Genomic DNA, 18,023 nt, shown 5'->3' with positions numbered 1-18,023 from the left:
ACATAGATGTACATGTAACCACGGAATTAGATTAGATCTAAGTCCGTGATGTAACTTAGGTCCATGTGACTCAATATACCAAACTCAAATATGTTCATGTCATACAAAAAATATGTTCATGTCATACAAAAAGTATTCCAACATAATAATAAATATTCCGGAAAAAATAAAATGTGTCAGGTCAGTATTGCACAATAGCGTTACTACGTGTTACCACGGAATTAGATTATCTAAGTCCGTGGTTATTTAGGTCTTACATCAGGTACAAAGCGGACGACCACACCTGTTCGGGATCCTGTACAGACAACCAAATTCATGTATGTAAATACGGAGTTATAACATCTATTATGATCGTCACTGTCAATCGTGAATTTGTGCAAGTCAAAAATTTAGAAATTGTGCCAGTCAACTTAATTCTGAAGTTCCCGCCGCCATCTTGGGTCAGAGGTCAAGTGGTTAAACTCACTCGGGGCGATTGAAGACGTATTTGCCTGGGACAATGTTCACCAATTATCATTCGCAATATCATAATTTTACAAGCGTGACCCCTTGGCCTGGTAGGCCTGAACTATGGATTGCTTGCATTGACGACGAAAAGTGCGGAATACATCAATGTAATCAGACAAACGGCTTTTTTTTATTTTTCATAAGCTTACCTATCGATACATGCAGCGTTTTTGAACGACTTCAACAGACAAAGCCCAAGAGTGAGCAGTACTATTGCGTGCGGATGACAAAACGAGCATATGATTAGGTGTTAACGGGAAAGTGAAATTTGTCGCAGTTGAGATACCCTATTTAGTATACGTCCGTGCTACCACGGATGACCCATATCTATTTGCAAATATCTAAGTATATAAGTACGAGTCAGAGGAAACTAGATGTCATCATGGTGATAATCTAATGATGCATCAATGATATGATTTGATGGTGTGCAAATTTTGAAAAGTGAGGATGCAAGTTTGCGAAAATATATATGTATTTCTAAAGTATTTTTAATAATTTGAGTGGTCATTTTGACATTTGATTTTCTTTTGAAAACTATTATTTAGATAATTCAACTTCATTTCAATACTTGCTCTGAAGTGAACTTAATGGTCTTCCATTTGTTATGTGTGCGAATTTGAAATTAACTTGTCACAGTTTAATTCACAAGTCAATTAGAAGACAGTCAGCAAAGCAGCAGGTCACACTTTGTCTTCATCTTTGATAGAGTATGTAAATCTCCAACAGTTACACCATATTTCACACCATCAACGAGATTTATCTAATATGGTAGTAACTGACAAGGTCTTCATTTGATTTGATGGAATTTGATTGAATTTCATTTTATACAAGATATGGCGAATTATTCTCAGAAATAATATTTCACTGCAATTATTTTGAATGGCAAAGATTAAAATGGCATTGTTCAATAAATTAATCTGAATAACTTGTCACACCTCAAGTATCCCGTCTTTGCATATTGCAGAGTTATCTTCTCTTGGGAGCAGGTATTGATTGTTACGTCACTTGTTTGTGAGAGTAACGTCATCAATTTTTGAGAAAACGACGTAATTTTCTCACACAAACCAATGACGTAACAATCAATACCTGCTCCCAAGAGAAGATAACTCTGCAATACGCAAAGACGGAATATACTATAAATGCTATTCCTACTATGTTTTAGCAGTGCATCAATGCACAAATCAAATTGCTTTTCTCATTCAAGGTAGATGCCATTAACAATTTTCATACTAAATACAATGGCAGCTTCCAAGTGGTGTTACTTCGTTATTTCATTAAATAACATTAATCACAAATCAAGATGTGGATGAAAGATAAATCCACCAATGGCTGTCCTGAGAAAGAAAGGAATTTTCTTCATCCAAGACAAATTGTCTATTAGATCCAAATTTTAAAGACATTCTTTTGTAATTGTTTATTTTTCAGAGATTTTACATAATATATAAACATGTCCTTTGTACATATTCATATGCACATACACACATGCTAGTTTTTCTCTGTCATCATCATCATCATCATCATCATCTTCTAAAGACCTCCTGTTATACACCAGAATATTTCTTACAAAAATCAGTTTGTGGCCAATGCACTGTAGTATCGACCCGAGTATAACAAGTATTAAATAAGGAACTTAACCAGATATTATGTAAAGTACACATATTTGATAAGTGTGGTTCTCATATTGTTGTACAGAAGTAGAATGTCTAACACCTGTTGACGATGTTTGGATAGGTGGTCTATTTTGTTATGCTTTGGGTTATACGGATTTATCTCCCTTTGACGCTTTTGCATAGTTCTATTTCGTGGAATTCATTAATCTATCGGTGTTTTATCAGGATTACAATAATGACTTAATATGTTAATTTCGGCTTACATTTTTCTCAGTTAATCTTCTTATGTCAGAATTAACGTTTTTATATTGAGATAGAATATTTGTTAGTCAAGGGTAGGGTCAGCGCTAATGGAGATTTAGCATAAGCGTCGGCCCCCGCTTGGGATTTAAAAACAAGATTAATATAAAAAGGTATGGATATAGGAAGCTTAAATCAGGAGTAGTTTTATGACAAGTATGACCTCATTGACTTATACCAGTGTGGGTATTAAAGGTGCGGTAATTCCGTCTTTGCATATTGCAGAGTTATCTTCTCTTGTGAGCCGGTATTGATTGTTACGTCATTGGTTTGTGTGAGAAAATTACGTCGTTTTCTCAAAAATTGATGACGTTACTCTCACAAACAAATGACGTAACAATCAATACCTGCTCTCAAGAGCAGATAACTCTGCAATACGCAAAGACGGAATACAATTCCTCCTCTAGCATTTAGTTTGGTTGGTTTGTTTTTATTTTGTTTAACGTTTTATCAACAGTTAAGATCATTTGACGTGCCTCAATGTGTGTTGCGCATGCGTGCATGCGTGTATGTGTAACAGAGACAGTGTATATTTGTTTACTTGAATCCTTGTGATAGCGCGGATCTGATGCTGACTTCATAGTGCTATCTCACTAAAACACCATGCCAAATGCACCCAGCACGGCATTCTTCCCAGTCACATTATACTGCATGGGATCGAACCCGGGACCTCTGGTTTACTAGTCTTACGCTCAACCGATCGAGCTAAAGAGAAGTTCTCTACAGCCGAGCGATATATTGCGGCTAGTATTTACCAGGGTTACATACTCCCCTTCCAGGAAAGAACTCGTCCTTGAGTTTTTCCACGGGTAACAGCGATGCTTGTGGAGCAAGGCCGAGTATTTTCCCCGGGTCCCTACGTGGGCGCCAATGTAACAGGGTGGGGTTTATCTCCCATCTGGGGAATCATCACAGACTACGACGGACTTTGTTTCCACCATTTATTTAAAACAACAGCAACCGTAGCACAAACAAGACGTAACGTAGAAAACACCCTACAATGACACAATAACACACGTATAAGAGACTGACTCAATGTTTCACTGAAATATTACATTATACACCATACAATGTATTTATAAAGTATAAAACCTATCAAACTCATTATATTTATTATCTGTAATTATACGGTAATTAATACTATATAATTTAGCTCCGTCACATATTCCATTATTATAGTGGCATTACTTGTAAAACTATGTGGCTCTATGGCCTATCTATGCTGGGTGCATTTGGCATGGTAACAGTAGGTATACTGTGAAAGTGGAAATTCTCGCGTGTTAAAATGTTCGCGTTGTCACCCTTTAAATTGATCGCGATTTGAACATTTTCGCGCTGGCAAGTTTTGAAATGTTCTTTTTAGGTATAATCTATAAATAAACCTTCGTGCATTGATGTTTCGCTCCAATTCGCTCAACGCAAAAAAAAAAAAAAAAAAAAAAAATACCCCGCGAACATTTCCATGTAGCAGTGTACAGTAGCGTACGATGGCCATGGGTGATATTTTTTATATAATGAATAACCCCTGTAATATAACATGTATCAAAATTAAAAAAATGATCAGCACAACATTGGCAGATGCATGATGAAGTGGACTATGTGGGCTTCATAATTTTTCCAAAAACAAAATCGAATTTGGTTTGAGACTACAGTTTTGGGCATTTACAAATCTGTGTATACACAACAAAAGCTAGCTTTTCATGTAGTCTATTTTTGTACTCGGCACATGTGTAAATTTTGTAAAAAATACACCGGAATGACCTATGCTAAAACGTGAGTATTTCTGTTACCGAGTAGGCGATATTTAATTTCAGACAGGTTTTAAGAAATAAAAATCTACTTGCGGGGGTCAAATTTTGGGTTAAAAATCATGATTTTTTGCATATTTTGGTGTTTTTTGATATGGTAACCAGGGTTTTCACAAGTCCCAAATCTGGGGAAAATCATTTTTTGAAAAAAAAACATTCTTCTAAAAAAACCGTATTCAAAATGTAGTTTATAAATATATATATATATATATGTAGGTGTGTTGTGCAGGGTGAATCCGCTATCCATTTTTATCCGAGACTTGCCCTTTATTTTTAGGGTCAAGCCATTTCTACTGTACTCTGCTACCCCAATCCGCGAAAATTACCACTTTTGCAATATTTTTTTCTCGATTCCCAACCTGTAGGGTAATATTGCCAAGAAAGGCGTTTTGAAACAAAAAGTGGTTAAAAATGAGAGACAATATATATATAGATCCCAACAAAAGCAATGGGTATATTAGATTAATTTTGATTGCTTTCTTTGCACCTATTGCATGCTTATATATAGTACAGACTTATTGACTTTCCAGAGCCGACTTTTCTATTAAACATTAGTCGAACCATGATGTAGAACATGTACTCAAAGACTGAGAAAAACAAACCTGAAGTATACATTATTAATTAGTTAAGGCGCCTGTCTGTAAGTCAATAATGGTTTGGTTCATTGGATTTTACGTATTATAAACGACGAAGGTCTTCTAAGTACTTCTGTCTGTGTTATATATGCAAGTGTGGTAGGAGGCGGAATGTTGGTCTATTTGACTCCTTGCGGACCTGATGCCGACTGAAATTACCTATATTATTGTAATACTAAGTCGAAGGGACCCAGCACAGCATTACGCCGTCAAATTATACTGACAACGGATAAAACATTCTTTGCGCTTACCCTAAATGCCGCACGTTAAGCAGCAAATACAAACTACCATTTTTAAGAACTTTGTTATATAGAACCATCGGTATACAAACCTGTATGTGGAGGTTATTCTAAGATATGAAGCAAAAGAAGACGCTCTTGTATTAAATGAATTATGAGATTATACATGGGGTTCCGAATTGCCTTTAGTGAAACTTCAATTGATGACGGATCTGAGAAAGAAAATGTAGGTTAAGTCATCTTCGACTTCATGATCGCAAATTGCGACTGATGTGCCCCCCCCCCCCCCCCCCTTGCATAATCGGGGTTGGTTTCTGCCTTGTCTTCTATTGAAGAAATCAAGAACAGACCTGCTGTATCCCACTGCATGTGTATCGTAACAGGCGACTAATGCGCCCTCCCCTGACGAATCGGAGGTTTTCTTCCATGTCTTCTACGAAGAGGACATGGGGGAAACCAACATTAATCTGCTGCCCCCATTGAAACACTTTGACTCTTTTCCGTTTCCCATCGTTATTTTCTTCTTTCTTTTCTATCTACTTTCTGCTTCAGGCGGTGTCTTCCTAGGTACCTCCTCATGTGACACTGGCTGTTGCGAGGACGTTAAACAAAACACCAACATACCCTGTCTCCTGCATACACTACACACATGGAGGTTCGTCCTTAAATGACCTTAGCTGTTGATATGACGTTAAACAAAACACCAACATACCCTGTCTCCTGCATACACTACACACATGGAGGCTCGTCCTTCAATGACCTCCGCTCGGCGAAAGATTTCATTCTACGCCCCCTTTTTCAAATATCCTAGAAACGCCCCTGGTTGGATACCGCAGTCCGAATCTTTCCACGAATTGGCAGGAGCTTGCCACATGCTGCACAAGAAAACATTTAACAAGTCTATAATTCGAATTCGTGAAACGACTCTTTCCATTGGTTGATAACCATGTATTGTTGGATGGTAATACAAACGCGTACGCTACGACACAACAAAACTTATAGATTTACTACATACCTGTCCGATCAGAATATTTCGCCGAGCTTACCATGAAGTGTTTGTCAAGTATTGATTTAATGTATTAACTAGCGTCGATAGATTGATTTTGGTTAATTGAAATAAACCTCTTGTATAAAGCACGAAGTTAGTTTTTTTTCGTCTGTCGAATTAAGAAACCAAACGATGAGGCTAAACTAAGGTTTTAGGGTTTTCAGAATAAAGCATAAAAAGTGGGTCTTTTATTGACATTTTGCGCTACAAACAAGTTTCTCAATATAATCAGGGTGAGGAATCACGCTCAGGTAGCGTGCAAGTTGCATCGTCATTGTTTATTTTGTCAGATCTCCTATATTTAGGATAAATCAACAAATCATGAGGCACATACGCAACCTTCCCGAATATGTCCAGGTTAAACATGCAAAATATGACATTTAAGACCATTTAATGACTTTTTTGGTACAGGATTAATATCCTCTATAACTATTCACACCTGCATGCTCGGGGAAAATCTGCTGTATCCCAATACATGTCGTTAAATGCGATTAAACTGCCCCCACCCCCGGCAAAATCTGTGTTTTTGTTCGGTGTCTCCTTCTAATGAGACATTGGTGAAACCACAATTGATCTGCCGATTCAAAAGAAACTTTTGGAATGTTTCTGGGTTTTTTCGGTCCATTCGAACAACAATTTTTTATTAATCAAATCCTTCATTGGCGATGCCCCGCATTCGGCCTTAGTGTTGAAAGTTCGCCCAAGTGAGGTATAGGTAGTGGGTTCTGTCACCAGGCCGAAACATACAAAAGTCCTTAAACTGGCAGTTGTTATTCCCTGCTTAACGTTCAGTAATTTTTGGTATTGTTACTATAAATTTACCATTTGTCAATATAATGAGACCTGGTAGAATACTTTGCAGGGTGCCTTTGGCATAGTATTTCAGTAAGGTAGCACTATAAAGTCGAAATCAAATCCGCGCTACCACAAGTAGGCAAATGCACCATTATGCCGCCTCTACTAACCTACATTCATACACACATACCCATTTACATCACACATGGCGACGCGTCATTTAATGATGTTAACTGTTAATATGACTGAACAAAATAAAACCAATCTATTGTACCAGTTTTTCATTCCTATGTGCAAATGGACACATTTCCATAGGCGTAGCTTCAACAACCTTGTATAGTACATTTTGAACATGCTTGTGTAATCTGCGAACTAATATGCCTCTGCATCCAATGTATCGGGTTTATCATTAACAGTGAAGCATACAATTGATGAACACATACTGTCATAAGTTGCTGATCCGAGTTGTTGCTATTGATTGCGACACTTTGTGTCCTGTATTTAGATATATTCATTACTTCTGACAATTACGTGGTCCTCTTCAGTATGATATTAAAGTTTGTATAAGTCCCTTTGTGTAGTACGGTGTCGAATGCAGTTTGCACACCTTTGTAAATACAATATATCAGGATTCGTTCGTCCTTCGCGTTGGTCCATTTATCAACTACAGTCAGGAATTAAAGAGGTGTTGATCTACACAATGTAAATCAATAATGTTTATTATTGAAAAGCATCCCATAAGTTTCAATAAAGCATCACGTCACAAATGTTTCCATGTCGAAAAAAACAGCGTGATTTAAATTTTGAGGTATCCAGTTGGCCTTGTATAGGAAAAGCAGTTGTTAATTAATGTTTCCAAAACATTTTCCCACCCTTTTTATCTGTTGATTATATCTTTATTAGTTTAGCGCTGATTTAGGGGAACATAACCTTAAGCGTTCGTGAATAATGAACGCGACTGTCTGTAAGTCACTCGTTTGATGTCATTACAGTTATATGCATGGACAATCAGTAAGTATTACTAGAAATTCTATTGGGGATAATCGATATACTGAATATCTACGACAACGCAAAAAGTGACGTGAAAGACTTCGGGTGGGAACACTGAAACAATGACGTCGAAGCGTTCAAAATACATATTATCATCATGAACTACATCAGATTAATTCAACTGTAAGTGAGGATGTTATTAACCCAACTTGACATGGATGTTTCCATGTTTGTATTCATCTACAGCACTATAAAGTCGGCACCAAATCCGCGCTACCACAAGTAGGAAAATGCACCATTATGCCGCCTCTACTAACCTACATTCATACACACATACCCATTTACATCACACATGGCGACGCGTCATTTAATGATTTTAACTGTTAATATGACTGGAAAAAATAAAACCAATCTATTGTACCAGTTTTTCATTCCTATGTGCAAATGGACACATTTCCACAGGCGTAGCTTCAACAACCTTGTATAGTACATTTTGAACATGCTTGTGTAATCTGCGAACAAATATGCTTCTGCATCCAATGTATCGGGTAGATCATTAACAGTAAAGCATACAATTGATGAACCCATACTGTCATAAGTTGCTGTTCCGAGTTGTTGCTATTGATTGTGACACTTTGTGTCCTGTATTTAGATATATTCATTACCTTTGACAATTACGTGGTCCTCTTCAGTATGACATTAAAGTTTGTATAAGTCCCTTTGTGTAGTACGGTGTCGAATGCAGTTTGAACACCTTTGTAAATAAAATATATCAGGATTCGTTTGTCCTTCGCGTTGGTCCATTTATCAACTACAGTCAGGAATTAAAGAGGTGTTGATCTACACAATGTAAATCAATATTGTTTATTATTGAAAATTATCCCATAAGTGTCAATAAAGTATCACGTCACAAATGTTTACATGAAGAAAAAAACAGCGTGATTTAAATTTTGAGGTATCCAGTTGGCCTTGTATAAGAAAAGCCGTTGTTAATTATTTTTTCCAAAACATTTTCCCACCCTTATTATCTGTTGATTATATCTTTATTAGTTTAGCGCTGATTTAGGGAAACATAACCTTAAGCGTTTGTGAATAACGAATGCGACTGTCTGTAAGTCACTCGTTTGATGTCATTACAGTTATATGCATGGACAATCCGTAAGTATTACTAGAAATTCTGTTGGGGATAATCGATATACTGAATATCTACGACAACGCAAAAAGTGACGTGAAAGACTTCGGGTGGGAACACTGAAACAATGACGTCGAAGCGTTCAAAATACATATTATCATCATGAACTACATCAGATTAATTCAACTGTAAGTGAGGATGTTATTAACCCAACTCAACATGGATGTTTCCATGTTTGTATTCATCTACATAACTTGCTCTGCTCAAGGACTTATGATGTCGTCATTTACGCGTGTATTTAACGTGTCTCTCACCGATTACGTGAATCACGTTTTTGTCGTGGACCAGAATTCATTGAGCTCTATAAAGTGTGCAGCTATGTGTAAAATAGACTGTTATTCTGTCACCTACGATCCCGATAACAAGGAATGCAAAACGTATACCAGAGAGTTCAATACAAATGTTAAACCAACCGAATCACCAGTAATCAAGATGTTTGTCAAAAAAAGGCCAGATCTTCTTAATGGTACGTATACAAAGAAAACTTGGAATCGATGTCTTTATATTCATGAATGAGTCAGATAAGAAACTCAAGGCATTTCAATATTATCAATATTATATAATATTTTAATATTATCAATTATTAAAAATGATTAAATTTCAATATTTCAATATTTTAAGGCAATTCAAGGTGTTATGATGTATTTGCTTCCATGTGATAACGCAGATCAGACTTTAGAGTATCTCGCATGGTTCAACACCCTTGCATATCATCGTAACTATAAGGTTTTGTTGACCCCCTGCATAATCGGAGGGTTTCTCCTCTGTTTCCTGCTAAAGATTTTGAATGATCGTTTCCCTTCTCTTTGTTCCTGTCTCCCTATAGACACCCATATTCTTATGACTCTGGATGTTGCAGGGATGTTAAACTACAAACAATTATTCCGTAAGTGATGTCGTGGAGTATTAATGCATAAAATGACATTAATTTATCATCGTAGATGTTTCGAGGATATCAATGCTATAGATAAATAAGGAAATAATCAGGTGTGCACTATATTGTGTCAAAACATGTGTCAGCAGTCTCTATATTGTTTGACATTTGTACATGAAGTGTCTGAAACATTCGCTTAATGCCCTCGCGAACAGCTGTTTTATCGCGTAGCTGGTAATTTGTTAGTGAAATATTTTTGTGTGTTTTTTTTTTTTATACACAAAGCAATAAATAAATATTCTGTTGAATATATTAAATATGAGCATAAACAGTCGGATTCTTTTTGAATGGATTAAACACATATCGAAAAATAAAGGATCAGGTTTAAGACATGAAACATTAAAAGGTCCAACATCTGGATCGTATCGGCGATATCTATTGATATCTGTCAAATATCCAAGCAAGAATATTTTAAAAGTTAAATGAAAATCTGTCAAGAAGTATGGTCACTAGAATAATGACATGAGGTGTGATTGTGAAATGCTTTATTGTGATACTTGATATTTGATTATTGACGCAAGTACTGTAAGGTTTACTGCAAATTAGACAAGAAAAACGACCGCTAAACTGATGACAAATTCTTAACAAAGGTATATATGGGCAGAACGAAAGAGTAGGTCTGCTGTATCCAAACGAATGATCGTAAGAGGCAACTAATGTAGGGCTCCTGCAGAGTTTAGACACTTCTCACGTGTTTTCTACGAAAGGAAAAAGGATGAGACCAAAATTGATCTGCTGCCCCCTTTCCGTCATTTGGGATCTTTGTCTTTTTACATCTTTTCTGTTATCTTACTTTTCTATGCTCCTGCAGAGTTTAGACACTTCTCACGTGTTCTCTACGAAAGGAAAAAGGATGAGACCAAAATTGATCTGCTGCCCCCTTTCCGTCATTTGAGCTCTTTGTCTTTTTACATCTTTTCTGTTATCTTACTTTTCTATGCTCCTGCAGAGTTTAGACACTTCTCACGTGTTCTTTACGAAAGGAAAAAGGATGAGACCAAAATTGATCTGCTGCCCCCTTTCCGTCATTTGGGATCTTTGTCTTTTTACATCTTTTCTGTTAGCTTACTTATCTATCTATCTTCTTTGTCTCATATGACCCTGACTGTTACAAGGACTTTAAACCCTAAACAATTATTCATAACGTCCATAATGTTTCATGGTATTATTGTGATTATTATTTTTTAAGCTTTGCCCGTAGTAGCTATTCTATTTTGAGTAAGGTGTCTTTATGTACTTAGACAGTTCATAGCAAGTTTGAAAATTAACTGTTATACCAGAACAGCTGTTTGGAGTCTGTTAGAAGCTGCTAAAGCATGAATGCGATTTGCTTGCTAAACAAGACAGAGACGGTTGATTAGGCACACAGTTAGTTACTTGAGTCACCAACTAAACTGTTACGTTTGATTGATCTCGGTTTTCCGTTTAAACAAACCTTAGTTGTATGAACTGGTAGGCCAGTTGATAGTACAATATGTAAAGGGGTGGAGTGTCTGTGTCCAGGGGCTGAAATTTCAGCAATATTGCACAATTAAGTTATCTCATCACACTGGATACTGTTTTCATACAATAAGTCAAAACAATCAATACTAGTGATACATATCATTTGTCCTGGTTATGTTTGCTTTGTTCACCCTGGCACGCCACCCACAGTACACAATAATCTAGTAACTATAGTAACGACTGACAGACCGCTGACGTGGAGCGTCACAGATGAGTGTCCCAAGATGAAGAAGGCTTTGATTGAATGAAGCCTTAGGGATGAGTGTTCTGGCCAAGAACTTGTAAGTTTAGAGAAAGGAACCTTCCTTACTCGGGCAATTGCTCAGTACTAATATGTTAAACGTGAGATATTGCCAATCAAGGCAATAGGACACGGAAAGGAACTTAGAAAGTTGAGAAAAAAATCCAAAAATATACAGTCGCTGAGTATAAAGATATGAATGCACATACGCTTCCAGGATGGCCTTGGGGTCTGCCCAACCCTCGGAGGCTTAACCCCTGGGTCATAACTTCGAAACGGTTAAGATCCCCACCCCAAAACTATATATACAATTGTTGGGCATAAAGAGACGAATGCAGTCATTATATTAGAATAGACCATGAGGTCTGACTGATCCCCTAGGGACCTAGTTTCTTAGTCACAGCTTGGAAACAGTTGAGATCCTCACCCTATAACCATATATACAATAGCAGTACAAAAGTAAGGGTTTTGGGCCAAGGTCATTGAGAGCAGTCTCCTATATAATCCTTACCACCACCCCGCACCACCCTAACCGGGTGGTATCGTAATGATGGGTGTTTCTTATGTATTTGGGTTTTTCCTGACTGCATCTATTTATAGCGACAACCTACATACGAGGGGGGTACCGATCGATGATGTCATCGGGGGTTCTCATGTATTTGGGGTTTTCCTGACTGCATCTATTTGTAGCGGTCCGATTGCAGTTGTTGTTGTTGCTGAAGTGATGACTTATAATGACAATCTACGTTGTATGAGTTAATCGACACCGACACACATATATGCATGCTTACAAAACACACATGGAGGCACGTCCTTAAATTAACTTAACTGTTAATAGGACGTTAATCAAAATAAAACCAAACCAAACTGTCGTCTGTTTATTTTGCCTTTAAGCATTCTTTCCTGCTCACACAGAACATATTACTTCTTATCAAGATGATATCAGTGTTCTGTCACGTGATCTTCAGTTGTATATCCGGTTATTTCGGATTAAGCGGAAATGATAGGGCTTTAACAGCAGTACTAAATATACAGCCGGAAGAAACAACCTTCTATAGCAAATTTATTAAAACAAAATTGCGATAAAAATGGTCTGCAAAAAATAATTGCAAGTCACTGGCAATTCAGTCAAATATGGTTTCATATGAAACAAGAATCATGATGAAGAAGACCCACCATATATATTCGTTGTAGATATCGCCGACTGTAGCGAGGTAAACCCAGCATACACATCCGGTATCTACACCATTAAGCTGACCTCGGGATTGAGTTACAACGTGTACTGTGACATGGACACCGAGGAAGGACCTTGGACCGTAAGAACCCACATGAGTGGTGTTGATAACGATTAAGATATTTTTAGAAGAGTTATGCAGTTATTAAAAAAACAACATATTCAAGTCTTATGCATTCTGATATAAATATATATCATGTCCAGAATAATGTTCATGGTACCTTTTAAAACAAATAAAACGAATTACATTTTTATAACTTATGTTGCAAGTGACATTATTTCCGCAATTTTATAGGAGATTATATTGTTGTTTCTTCATGATCCACTAAGCAGGAAAAAAATTATTAACTTATTTTAGAGTTTTCCGAAATGTGAAAAACACGGTAGATACCAGACAAGTGCTAATGTCCTTTTTAATAGTATGTTATCGCTACATCTTCGAGGAAAGAATAGACCTGCTGTAAACCACTGCATGTCGTAAGAGGCTACAATTTATTTACGGCGGTATCTCCCTAGACACATGTCTTCTAGCTAATGACTTTAGCTGTTGTTAAAACGTTACACCCAACACACACCACTGCAGGTTGGGGATCGGGAAAAGGATGCACCTGCTGTTACTTACGGCATGTATCGTAAGAGGCGACTAAAATATATCAGATGCACCCATTGCAATATTTGGGATCTTTATATTGCTCTCTACGTCTAACCACCTTTTATTTCCTAGAGCCTTGTTTTGGCAATACCTCACTTTTGGCTTTAATGCTGAGCGTTAGCCCACGTGAGAAAGGCAATGGGTTCTATCCCCAAGCCGGAACATACCAAACCTTCCTAGACACATGTCTTCTAGCTGTTGCTAGGACGTTACACCGAAAACAAACATAATGTATCTCGTTAAATGGATCATAAGACTCATACTTATATAAAGTAATTGCTGTTTGTGACAGGTAATACAAAACAGACAGGATGGACAGGAGGATTTCTTCAGAAATTGGGCTGACTACAAGAATGGTTTCGGAGACTGGAAGGGAAACTTTTGGTCAGGTAAATGTTCATACAACCGTTTGGAGAAGAATGAGTTCTTGGTCTCTCTGCTTATACGATGGCCGACAAGAGCCGGACAAAATTGTTTGATTTTTCATACGCTGCACACACAAAAATATATGAAAAAATCATATCTTTGTAACCGGCCCTTGTCGCCTATCGTACAATTGTCTGGGGAGTGCCATATTTCTATCTCTATCAAACGACACCGCAGATAGTACGTACCCTTATCTGTGTGTATGGGAGGTGTTACACGTACATTATTGATAGAATTATTAGTCCTTTCCTTTTTGAGAGAAAATGTAAACAATTTACAAAACATAAAGCAAATGGGACAGAATATTAACAATTATTCTGTTTGCATGTCTACTTAGTAAAACTTTAATTTGACATAAAAATGTTCATATGTCATATACGTTATATCAATCGGACATTGCATTTATTATGTTCATTTTAGGGCTTGAGATAATCCACCTTCTCACCCAACGGACATCCGTCCTACGTATCGAGTTGGTCTCATGGTACGGCGATGTTGCTTATGCCCAATACTCATCGTTTAGAATTGCAAACGAGTCAACAGAGTATCAGATCTCCGTATCCGGATTTTCAGGCAACGCTTCATGTAAGTTTCAGGATCCTTGATCCGCAGCACGTGGTTTTTCGTTTATACATTACCTTCCCTTTAGATTTCATTTCAATATCCAATATTAGGCTATTATGCGTCCGTTGATCAAATAGCTCTTTCCAGGGTTCGAATCGCTGTTTATGTTTAAAAATATAATCTTTAAATATAAGATATTTTGAATATAATAGATTTAAACTATTATGTTCACTTGTTTATTTTATCATGATTGTTTTTGCCCAGTTTCCTATGTGAAGTTACAGATTCTGGTTGTTGTATGTATCGTATAGGCTTTACATGTGTGAATGGGTGATTGGTCGAGTCCGTTCGATGTGTTCTTGTGCAGTACATGCATGAAATCGGAATATATCAAATCAGTGTCTGGTTGACTCCTTCAATAAACTTCGACGTAATCTGTAGGTTTTACCGAGGAATGTTTTTTTTTCATTATAAATACTTAATACTGGTAGATTAAGACTGAACTGTTATGAAAATATTCTTTGTTCATTATTCCGTCTTTGCGTATTGCAGAGTTATCTTCTCTTGTGAGCAGGGATTGATTGTTACGTCATTTGTTTGTGAGAGAAACGTCATCAATGTTTGAGAAAACGACATAATTTTCTTACACAAACCAATGACGTAACAATCAATACCTGCTCACAAGAGCAGATAACTCTGCAATACGAAAAGACGGAACACACCACAGCAGGTTGGGGATTTACCAGTTGTTGTTACCAACTGCATGTTTAAGAGGCAAATAGTTTGAGAACCTCCTGCAGATTTGGGTTTTTTGGTTCTAAACCCTTTACTTTGAGACACGAATGCAACCACAATAAATTGTGCTGCCCCGTTGCAACATTTGAGAACTTTATATCTGTTTTCTACTTCCTAACAACCTTTCCTGACATTTCATCTCAGCAATACCTCGCATCTATCTTTGGTGGTAAACATTCGCCCAAGTGGGGAAGGCAATGGGTTCTGTTCCTAGGCTTGGACATACTAAAGTCTCTAAAAATTGAAGATGTTATAGTAGTAGTTATTCCCTGCTTAACATCCATCATTTAGTGTAGTAAAAATAACTCGTTGTCAGTATAATATGACCAAATAAAATACTCTGCTGTGTAATAATTTGAAAACATTGCATTTTTTTTAAAGAATAACGTCAATCGCTAAATGATCATTTGTGTTGCTGGTTTTGGTTTGTTTATTTATAGATTTGACGGGACTACATGTATCACGGTATGGGGAATGTTTTCGTTAGGGGACATTTAAAAGTCGAAATTCGTAACTTAATTTCCGTGTTTAATTTGTTTTTCTTCCTCATCTTTCCTTTTCACCTGCTGATTTTTGTTGTGTAGCCCCGTTTCATAAACCTCTATTCAGATACAGTTTTCTTGGTTGCTTTGAGGTTTTATGTCCTTGCTACAGCTAAGGTCATTTGAAGATGGTCTACGGATGAAGGGCCTATTTTAAAATGTTATTCCTGTGAGATGTCATTTTTAAAAGTCGCTTATTTTGCTTGATATTCAGCATTTTATTTATAGTAGCTGTAGGGAATTATGAATCGTTTTTTTAGTGTAATGTGATCAGGATACCGTGTCCAATATCATTATAGCAAAATGACTTTCAAAGTGGATGCATTCGGTACGGCGTCTTCGTATAACAAATTTATTCTATTTTGACTATTTGATTAACTAGCTATCGTTGAGTTTTTTTCGTTTTTACAGATGACGCAATGGCTTTCCACAACGGATTACCTTTCACTACCTATGACAATGAAAACAGCTTCACCGGTAGATGTGCTGAGGATGCGTCAGGCGCTTGGTGGTACAAAGGTTGTCTCGACAGTAATCTGAATGGGCTGTACATTCAAGATACTGGTGTGGATATTTATCAATCAATGGTGTGGTGTAAATTCTACTCCGACCGTGACTACGTACCTATGATGAAAACAAGAATGCTTGTGAAACTCTCAGGTGTTTAGATTGCCAGCAGTTGTACATATATAAAGATATATACAGACTTTATTTTATGTTACAACAATTATGAAACAAGTTATTTCGACTTCAATTGGAGTACCCGGAGACAACTTACACGGTCGGGCATGTGAACCCATACATTTCACGTCCGACCGGGAATCGAACCCCGGCCGCCTTGGTGAAAGGCAAGTGCGTTATCCAATGCGTCACCCGATTACCCATGATTTACATTTACATTTGTATATTATACCGTATTGTTCTATTAAACTGTGAACTAGTATACTAGTAACTTTACCAAATAATATCATAAAAACGATAATACTCGTTTATCGATAGAATGTTCTGCTTACACTAAGAAAGGGTCGGTACATTACGGAAGAACTAGCCTGACGTTGTATGTCACTGCATGATCTGAAACAAGAGCAAAACTCGAACTGATGCCCTCGTTTTAACATTTGACAACCATTTGTTTCCTGATTGTTTCTTCAGTTTGATATTTCTTTTGATATGTAGACTTGGATTTAGATTCATGCTACCAGATGGGGTGTTAAACTACTGTGTTCAAATATTAGCGGATTTCTCAATGTGATGGAATTATGCCCTGAATAGCTCCACTTCCGTGGACAAAGTACTCATTATAAATGCTCTGTTTCAAGAAAGAAAGCCCTAGTATTTGTTTAGAGATTGGTTCTAACGAACGGCTATGGCCGTGTACATGACGTTGGTGGTATGTTAAGGTATCTATATTGAGAGGTTTCGAATACGTAAAACCCCTCTGAATCAATCATTATCACAATTGGTTATTGCATGTTTTACTTGTAACTAGTATATAGAACAGTCCAACACGAGTTACCGCCCTCGTGTTTCGATCTCTAGCATTGTGCATGTAACACAATGCCGGAATTATGTCTCATTTGAATTATTTGTTGTGTGCCCATTTGTCAATTTTTAAGTGTCCAGATACACAGTCTATATCTGAACTTTGACCTTTTAAGGAATCCATAGTACAATGTTCCCTGCGGAATTAGGAGCTTTATTTCGTAAATTCTGCTGAGGTAACATTGAAGAAATCATAATTGATCTGATATCCCTAGTGCAATAGTTAGAATTTTTAATTTCTTTACTCGTTTCCATACTCTTTCCTTTCGGCGTCGTCACCCTAGGCACCCGTCTTCATATGACCATGGCTGTTGTGTCTCCCTAGACACCCGTCTTCGTATGACCATGGATGTTGTGTATCCCTAGACACCCGTCTTCGTATGACCATAGCTGTTGTGTCTCCCTAGACACCCGTCTTCGTATGTCCATGCCTGTTCTGTATCTCTAGACACCCGTCTTCGTACGT

At 37.2% G+C, this 18,023-nt stretch overlaps 1 protein-coding gene across 1 annotated transcript; it reads left to right on the top strand.

Annotated features, from left to right (window-relative positions):
• Nucleotides 1-9,556: 9,556 nt before the first annotated feature.
• LOC110451469 (fibrinogen-like protein A) lies at nucleotides 9,557-17,187 on the top strand. The gene is made up of 5 exons (XM_021499505.1): nucleotides 9,557-9,590; nucleotides 12,997-13,118; nucleotides 13,981-14,077; nucleotides 14,535-14,699; nucleotides 16,427-17,187. Exons 1-5 carry the CDS (start codon nucleotides 9,557-9,559, stop codon nucleotides 16,681-16,683), a joined length of 675 nt encoding a protein of 224 aa, XP_021355180.1. The 3' UTR covers nucleotides 16,684-17,187.
• The last annotated feature ends 836 nt before the right edge of the window (nucleotides 17,188-18,023 follow it).

Source organism: Mizuhopecten yessoensis, unplaced genomic scaffold, assembly GCF_002113885.1.
Source record: "Mizuhopecten yessoensis strain PY_sf001 unplaced genomic scaffold, ASM211388v2 scaffold6045, whole genome shotgun sequence".
NCBI lineage: Eukaryota > Metazoa > Mollusca > Bivalvia > Pectinida > Pectinidae > Mizuhopecten > Mizuhopecten yessoensis.
This window is presented reverse-complemented; position numbering and strand designations above follow the sequence as displayed.

Coding starts and splice junctions, on each gene's coding strand:
- LOC110451469 (XM_021499505.1), top strand. CDS start 9,557: ATGTTTGTCAAAAAAAGGCCAGATCTTCTTAATG. Junction 9,591..12,996: donor AAGGCCAGATCTTCTTAATG/GTACGTATACAA, acceptor TATTCGTTGTAG/ATATCGCCGACTGTAGCGAG. Junction 14,700..16,426: donor ATTTTCAGGCAACGCTTCAT/GTAAGTTTCAGG, acceptor TCGTTTTTACAG/ATGACGCAATGGCTTTCCAC.